This window comes from Notothenia rossii (genome assembly GCF_949606895.1).
Source record: "Notothenia rossii genome assembly, chromosome: 11".
Classification (NCBI taxonomy): Eukaryota; Metazoa; Chordata; class Actinopteri; order Perciformes; family Nototheniidae; genus Notothenia; species Notothenia rossii.
The window spans coordinates 19016355-19025076 of NC_136910.1; the positions used below are offsets into that span (position 1 = coordinate 19016355).

The following is an 8722-nucleotide window of genomic DNA, read 5'->3' on the forward strand; positions in this document are numbered from 1 at the left end:
AAAGGTCAAATCACTCTGCAGAGTTCATACAGTCAAACAAACAGGAGCTTTCAGAATATGTTATCACTTATTCAAACATGATATTCTATAAATATTCATCTTGAAATCTCTATCTGTAGTTCACTGGAAAAACAAGAGGGTGCCTGAGCAAAGAATTCTTAGCCTCTGGTTGAATATTTTTATAATGGTGCTAACTACATCTGGGCAATTCAGACTTTGTTGTGTGCTAAAATAATTTTCAAATAGTGCACATATTTGGGATGTTATTGTCTTTTGCTATGGGACAGTAGCCCCTCCCATCATATATGTCAACAAGACTGAAACAAACATCCAGACCTCTCCATTTATGTTTTTACCAATTCTTATTCATCTTCACTTTAACATGTCAAAATGTTGTCTCGTGCTTGTCAGTTCTTTCAGGAATATTACACATTTATTTGGAATTCTGGATTCCAAGGGACAGTCAAAACAACGCTGCCTTATGAAGACATTTAGCTGTAGTAAACTGTGCCTGGCACACATACTGTGAGCTTGGAGTACCATCACACGTACAGTTAGCAGAGAGCTTCCTTCACTCACTGCTGTTAGTATTAGGAGATTGTGGCTGAAGCCCTCTTTGCATCCACCCTGCAAGAACTATTTTTAGCGAACTCCTCTGATGCCATGTCTGGCTTGTGGCATCCCCGGGGGAATCAATTACAAATCAATTTAGAGAACCAAGAGAGCAATCACCTTTAAAACATGAATTTTAATACTATAATTGACTTCAGTCTCTAAACCATTCCCATCATTTTGAATCACTTTATTCCCCTCCATAAATACTCTTTGGTCCAATGGACTGTTCCGCCCCGTTTCAGCCCAAACATTCTTATCTGCGACTGGTCAATTCAGGCAAATTCCCAAGACCCTACAGGAATTTGGCTTGAACTTTTATCCCACCAGACATCTTTATAAAGAGACTGGGCATCTGCTGGGCTCTATTTAGAGATTGGGAGGCTACATAGCAGGGAACAGGCCACACAGTTCAACCTCAAGTCAAACAAAGTCAAAGTCAACTAGGGAAACCAGCAAACCTTTCCAAACCATGCTCCATTTGGGAACTTGATTACATTCTCAACGTGGCAAGCACTTAATGGCGCAAGTAGAAATCCCCTGCACAACAATATCATTTAGTCGGTTGCTAATCAAACTCAGGCAATGGGAGTCACTACATGATGAGTAGCTGCTAACCAAAGCTCAGCCTTTGACCCACATCAAAATAAAATACTTTACTTTGGAAGTTCTGCTTTTCAATATCCAAATCCAATGAGGGTTTATTATTTATCTATTATACTTGTTAAAAAAAATCATATACATTTATATTGTTAAGCAGAACTTTTGTGTGCAAAAAGTCTCTTTAATTAGGCCAGGCAGTTAACTGGAAGGCTCAGTTCCCCCATTTAGCGTAAAATACACCCAGTAGAGATGTGCAGACGTGCTCCAGCCAGCTCACTTGTTTTGTATAACTGCACCAGGACAAATGGAGACCATTAAATGCCTCATGCTCTGTGGACCCCTCCTTCAAGTGGTCCACTCCCACAAAGGAGCAAACAGGAAGCACTCCTGGCTGGTCACACCCTCAACTGCATCTGCACACGCCATGTCCACACAGAGCTGTCTAGCTGAAGAGTAAAACAAACATGCAGAAAATGGGAGAGAGATGGGAGAAGGGGCCTCATGCTGTCTGCTAGCTCTCAGGTCTTCTTGCTGGGCTGCCAGAGCTCCCGTGCACACCACAGAAACTCATCTCTTTTTTCTCAAAAACACTGTTAACCAGAACTGCCTTATCCTCTATGACACGTCATAGACACACCTGGAACTCTTTTCTCTTAGACATGTTCTGCATATAGATACAGTTCAGTGTTCCCCCTAGGATGGAGTCATAGCAGCGGTGCTAAGGCACCCAGCAAAATGTGAGCCTTGCTGTTGACCTAGATGTTCTACATTACTAAGCATTAATTAAACACTCAAACATTAGCAAAGGGACTATGACGAACAAGCTTGATGCAAATAAAGTATGACCATTTTTGAAAAGAGGACACAAACTATCTGGAGCCAGGAGAAACACAGGGGGTGCAACAAAAGGGTATCAAGAAAAGACTTGCAATGACCACAGTGCAGAAGGAACTGGCTTGAAACAAGGCGATGGATAGCTACATTTATCACCCTGATGGCAGAAAGAGAATCGCAAAAATGTTGGTGTGGAGATCCTTCTTGAAAAGTTATGTAAGCCTTGTGGCTCACTGTATTGGCCATAGAAGGGAAACCATTCAGTATACGAACCAATAAAGAGAAACCTGCATCCTTAAAATCCTATAAATATTTATTCTACAAGTCACTGCTGGCAGTGTGTCGAGAATGTTGTACTGGGACTGGCTTAAAAATCCATGTTATCAACAAAGTGTGTCATGCATTCACCTACAGTATGCCCAGCCTGCATTGGCTTACAATACACTGCAACAAAAAGCTATAGCAGATCTAATACAAATATAATAAAGAATAACATCATGTCCACAATAAGATTCATATCACAACTTCTAAGCTCCATACACACTGTTCAAGTCCTGTTAAGGCCTTGGTATTGTAATGTGCATAGCTCTTGAATGTGATTTATTATTGTATAGCTCTTTATCTGTGTCTTATCACTCTTTCTTGTACTGTGGTTACATGTTCATTTCCCCTCCAGGAATCAAGTCTGATTTGATCTAATAGATTACTGATAAAGCGGTGTAGCTTGAAAATATAAAAAAGAGGATTTAGTCAATAGTCCATCCTGCCCTTTTCCAGGCTTTTGAGATAAGTTTAGCAAACTAAAACATATCAAAATATATCAACCATTCCAATTCGTGATGATCTATGTACCAGAATGTTTTGGGGTGAAGCCATGTAATTATAAACTCACCACATAGCTCAGAGAAAAATAGTACTCAATTCCCGCAAAGCAGCTCAATTCCTAAAATATCTTTGGCTCCTAGATTAGAGAGATGTAATAAGATTCAGGGACAATTTAGTTTGCTATGCATCTCCATAAATGTGTTTTTGACAGGATATCTTCTGCCAAATGTGTACAATACCTTTCTTTTATTGATGTTAATATCACACATTAACTAGTTACTTTTAAATCACATTTTACTTTGCTGTCAAAAAGAAAGACAAAACGTTCTCTCATTGCAAATGTGTTTCCTATTGTGGAAAGCTACACTTATAATGTTCTTTTGGACATCTACTGTACCACGACTTTCCACACAACCACCTAGTCATTCTAGGCTCTCTCAAACTGCCATCAGGGATCATTTTTGCACTTTCATTACAGATGGCAGAGGTGAGGAACCGAGATGGTGAAAGTGAAGCCACAGTCCATGTTAACCCACAACAGCTCTCTTCATTCACAATGCATACTTGACACTGAGCCACTGACAACACAGCTGATGGAAACCTGTGTGTGTGTGTGTGTGTGTGTGTGTGTGTGTGTGTGTGTGTGTGTGTGTGTGTGTGTGTGTGTGTGTGTGTGTGTGTGTGTGTGTGTTGTTGTTGTTTGGGTGGAGTCTCACACAGCAAGAATGTTACCGGTTTGATCGAAAGACATCATCAAATGAATGCAGTGGCATTACTCCAACGATTGTAATTCAAAAGAGTGCAGTATCGTGACAGGTGCAGTGACAACAACATTAGCATAAATGGCAGGCTAGCTTGTTTGTCAAGATTTGTTCAGTCATATATATTATGCCGAACAATATAAGATAATACTACACTCTGAATGAGCCAAGTTGCACCTGTTGAGCGGCTATAATGTAACAACATGTTGGGCTAAAATTACGCTACAAGCTATGTTTGTCCTCACCTGAACGTGTTTTCTGTAGTTCAAACTATTTTCCTGGGCATGTGTGGATTTACAAAGGTTAATGACCGTAGTGCGGTTTGCTTACCTGAGTTTTAAGTTAGTCATGAATTCTTCCAGAGACACGTTGTCCAAAAGCACAAAATCTGCTTTTCCAAACTCCAGGCTCTCGTGCTCTGCCATGTTGTTACCTTATTTTCGAATTGAAGCTCGCGAAAAAAAAAAACGTTTTAATAACTTGCTTTGAAGTGCCGACAAGAGGTAAGCATTGGCGGGCTTCTCTGAGCACCTCCTCTCCTCAGTGGACTCAGTGGACAATTCGCATTTTCATTCGTCAAATTGTCATTCAGTGATGTTTTAGTAAGGTCAAAAACTGTTTAAAAAATACCCTGTCGCTTCAAATAGAGGAATAAAATGCTGGATATTTCCTTATAGATCCAGCTTTTCTGTTAGAAATAACAAGTTAACCCGAAATATTCCTCATGTCCATGCAAAGTTTCCTCTTAACTCAAAAATGTAACCTTTCCCGTTACATCGTGCGCGAGCTCCGTCCGTTTTCCTGGAGTTTCTCTCCTGTCGTCCCGGCCGACCATCCACCAATAGGATTGCAGCCGCCTCTTCCTAACCACGCCCCTCCTGTGGAGAGGTGTTGGTCAGACTGGTGAAATATTTCTAAAGACCACAGCCCCACTGTTTCTGATACATATTTCAGCGATGACGCGCCACCTCTAAATTGTAAAACACAGGGAGAAAAATACGCAATGTTTTGGCCTCATTTTTAGGATGCCCTCTGTTACCATAAAAGGAAAAACAAGGTCTCATCAGTGGGATATGAATGAAAGGTATGGATTAGATACAGTGAAACTGCAACAAAATAGCCTGCTAACTACTAACAATTACACTTTCAGGGATCAGTTAATATGACCTGCCCATGTTCACTCTGATGAGGCCTGTCCTCCTCTTTTAAAACAACTGTACAAGAAGCTGAACACCATTAACACACTGCCACCAGGCTTACACTGATGTCAGTGCGCCACCTTGTGTAAAACACAGGCACTGCACATGCCTTCTCTAAAAATATATTGAATAACTTGGATGGTTTGATGGATGGATGGATTTATTTTGCATTTGTAAATTTATCAGGGGCATGGCAAGGGTTTTTTTCTGAAAATGAGTTTGGTTAGGTGTGGGCTTGTAATTTGTATATATATTTTATCTGGATCCTACATAGAATATAATTTGGAGAAAAATAAGTACAACATTCAGACTTGAATATGTTTTATGTATATGTTTTTGTCCTGACAAAAAGGCACATATGGAGGAGTCACGAGACTCGCCCCCCCCCCCCCCCCCACCGACTCCCCAAAAAAGAAAAACGTACTTCTTTTCCTTCTCTTATGTCTCAGGGAAACTCATTTCGGTTCACACAGGATTGTTCTCTCCTGCAGGGCACAAATAGAATTGTGTGGATATCTTAGAATAGACCTACAGCATCATACAGTAATAAGCCCTTTATATCACACTAAACCTGCAGATGGAAAATAATTAAATGGTCAATAGTACATTTTACGAGTGACACAATTCTTGTTTAAAACCTCCACAGTAAGCCAAATAACCCCATGAGGATTCTGGGAATTTTTAGAAGTACAGCTGCCCTGACACTTATTGTCTTGGAGAGGTACATTTTGGATGTTTATTTCTACTCTTTTAATTTCTCTTATGTACAATGCCTTGTCTTTTTATGCTGCTGCAACGTAAACATTTCCCAAATTGGAATCAATAACGTACTTCTTATCTTATCTTATCTTAGGAACGGAAAGTGCAGCAGTTCTTCCAGCGACTCTTCTGTTTGGCTGAAATCCTCCATGCCACAGTGGGGAGTGGGCAGGGGTGCCGTTAGGACGATTCTAAGGGCCCGTGACTGACAGGGGCCCAAACCATTTGAGAACATTAAGAAAAAAATGTTTAAGTAACCAATGTGATATGGGGCCCAAAATCCCTGGTGGCGCCCCTTGGAGTGGGTGAAGTACCAGCCATTGGAAGGAAATAAGAAAGTTATAAATGTAGCTACAGACAATCTAGCTACCTCTACATTTGACTTGGCATTCACACATCTTGTTCTTGTTGGTGGTGTTGGTGGCACATCAGGCCTGGTTCAGGACTGTGTATAGGAAGCAGGGGTCAGATCTTCCTAAGAGAAAGGCAGGTTGTCTTTGTTGTCATCACTTCAATAATAAGTAGGAAGTTTGTTCCAGCTTGAAAAGAGATTTTAGCTTATAGTAACTGTTACTCTGACAGAATGAATACAGCAGGTTGCTGTACAAATCATTATTTTGTATCTAAAGAATGTTATTCTATTGACTGATCGCCTTCCTGAGCTATGTTTTGTATCTGTGATCAAATTAGACATTCAGTAGATGATGTGCTGATGGAGACAGACAGTGAGTAATGAATATAAAGAGGCTACCTGAGTCAGAGCATTCTGCTGCTGCTGCTGCTGCTGAAGTGTTTTTTCTTCACAAATTACATTCTCCATCTCTGTGTGTAATTTTAGCAAAGATTTACATTTTGCAATGTCATTAAAAAGCCAGCACATTCTGGCACACTTTTAATATTTTAAGATGAACATAACAATGAGTGATTCAGATGGTGCAGCTTATGTACTGTAAAATCTAGAACTGACAGGTTTCTCTAAAAAGTGTGTTTTCATTGCTTTAGAAGTATAATATCATTTATTATAATAATCTTTAAAAGGACATAATGTCCAGAAATAACCTTGGCAATCATATACAATATAAAAATTAATCATATTAAATGGAAAATAGATTTTCTTAGTGACTTTTCAAACATACCTTTTGTGGGTTGGGTAGCACTCGAAGGGCCTTAGACACTTTTGGTCTATTTGTTTACAGGATTTTCATAGTTTTTGCTATAGCCCTGGGCCGAGGTGTTGTGTAAGTGTGAAGCCTAATGTGCCTCATAAATAAATTACATTTGCAAATCATCCATCCACTCAAGTTTGCAACAACAATGTCTATTATTGCCAAATTGGACAATTTTTTTCTCGATTCATGCAATCGTTTCGGAAATGTTTCGCCTATAAATTACCAATCCCAGTTATCTAAAATATGCAAAAATGTCTTAAGTGTTCTGGCACACAAGACACAAGATATTTTTTAATTTAATTTCTTAAAAAGGACCTTGAAAGATTACCTAATTACCAAAAGGTTTTATTTAATTTCTGCAGGTTGATTAACCCTTGTGTTGTCTTCGGGTCAAATCTGACCGATTTACTACTTTCATCAATCATAACTTTTTTGTTTTAGATTCAATTGCATTAAGGCTTTATGATATCCTTCACAGTAGACATTTCAACATACATACATTTGCTGATCACCACTTTCATTGAATTTTGGATGACTTAGTCAACTTTGTAACACCCCTGGTGTTCCCGGTCAAAAATGACCTCCATAAAGAAAAGGAATTAGTAAACATCCGGATCAGATTAAACACACACACACACACACACACACACACACACACACACACACACACACACACACACACACACACACACACACACACACACACACACACACACACACACACACACACACACACACACACACACACACACACACACACACACACACACACACACACACACACACACACACACACACACACACACACACACACACACACACAGGGCATATAATTCACTGACACTATCAGGAGCACCATTGTTCCCTTTTAACCATCTTCAGGCATGGGCAAAAGTAACTAAGTGCAATTACAATTTGTAGGTACTACTACTTTACTTACCTTATTTCAATTTCATGCTTCTTTATACTTCTTCTTTACCACATTTCTGATATAATTGTTTTACTTTCCACTCCATTACGTTTACATGACAGCTAAAGTTAGCTTATTTTATTATTATTTTTACAAAATTATAATCTTATACAATTCTTCACAAAACCCCTTACAAATAAAGTGTTTTCTTTCAGTTTGATAAATTGTTAGCGGTTCCAGCAAAGGGTGGTCTTAATATAAATATATATATTTCTTTCTATATTCCTCCTTCAGGTGTGCAAATCAAAGTTTCTTAAATTGCCAGTGTAAGCGCCACACACACACACACACACACACACACACACACACACACACACACACACACACACACACACACACACACACACACACACACACACACACACACACACACACACACACACTAGATGTGTTCCCCCCCTTATGTGCCCAATCCCCCCATGTGAATCACACTTGGCACACACAAACACACGCACACAACAATTTGACACATTTCCCGCTCTTATGTGCCCATCCCCCTACATGGATCACACCTGGCACACGCAATACATGTTCAGTGTCTATTCTTATATTTACTGCAGTTGTTCATGTATACCAGTAGTCTGATACAATATGTACAGTTTGAAAGGGTGTTAAATGAAATGTGGTGATGATTAATGGTTTTTGTGTTAATGTAATAGCAGTTAAAACAGGACCGGTCAAATTTGAACGCGAAAGCCAAAGTAAAAGGAGGGTTAATCCCTATTTAAACTGACTATATCATATTACCTTGAACACAGTTGAACAGCCATGGGTTGATTGCCATGCTCCAAAGCTGCAGCTCAGTCTGGATAATAAAAAAAAATAGAACTCTGTGTGAAAAAATGTCTGTCACTGACTTTGTGCGCACGGCTTTAATATAATATAATGTAATGTTCTATTCTCTTTATGAAAGTTCAGTATGACAAAACCTCAGCACAGTTCTGTCTGTGCTAAATAACATCTGGGACAAAATAAGAACAGGTTGTTGCA

General features: G+C 39.4%; 1 protein-coding gene across 4 annotated transcripts in view; it reads right to left on the reverse strand.

Moving 5' to 3' along the window:
• The window catches only part of myo1d (myosin 1D), a 115632-nt gene extending 111168 nt beyond the window's left edge, over nt 1-4464 (reverse strand). For 3 of the 4 annotated variants that reach the window (XM_079658116.1, XM_079658118.1, XM_079658119.1), the window contains exon 1: nt 3966-4463. In XM_079658116.1, coding sequence (XP_079514242.1) covers nt 3966-4060 — 95 coding nt within the window. In that variant the 5' untranslated portion in view covers nt 4061-4463. Of the gene's footprint in view, nt 1-3965 lie in introns of all 4 variants that reach the window. The other variant, XM_079658117.1, reaches the window with a different exon arrangement.
• Between the last annotated feature and the right edge of the window lie 4258 nt (nt 4465-8722).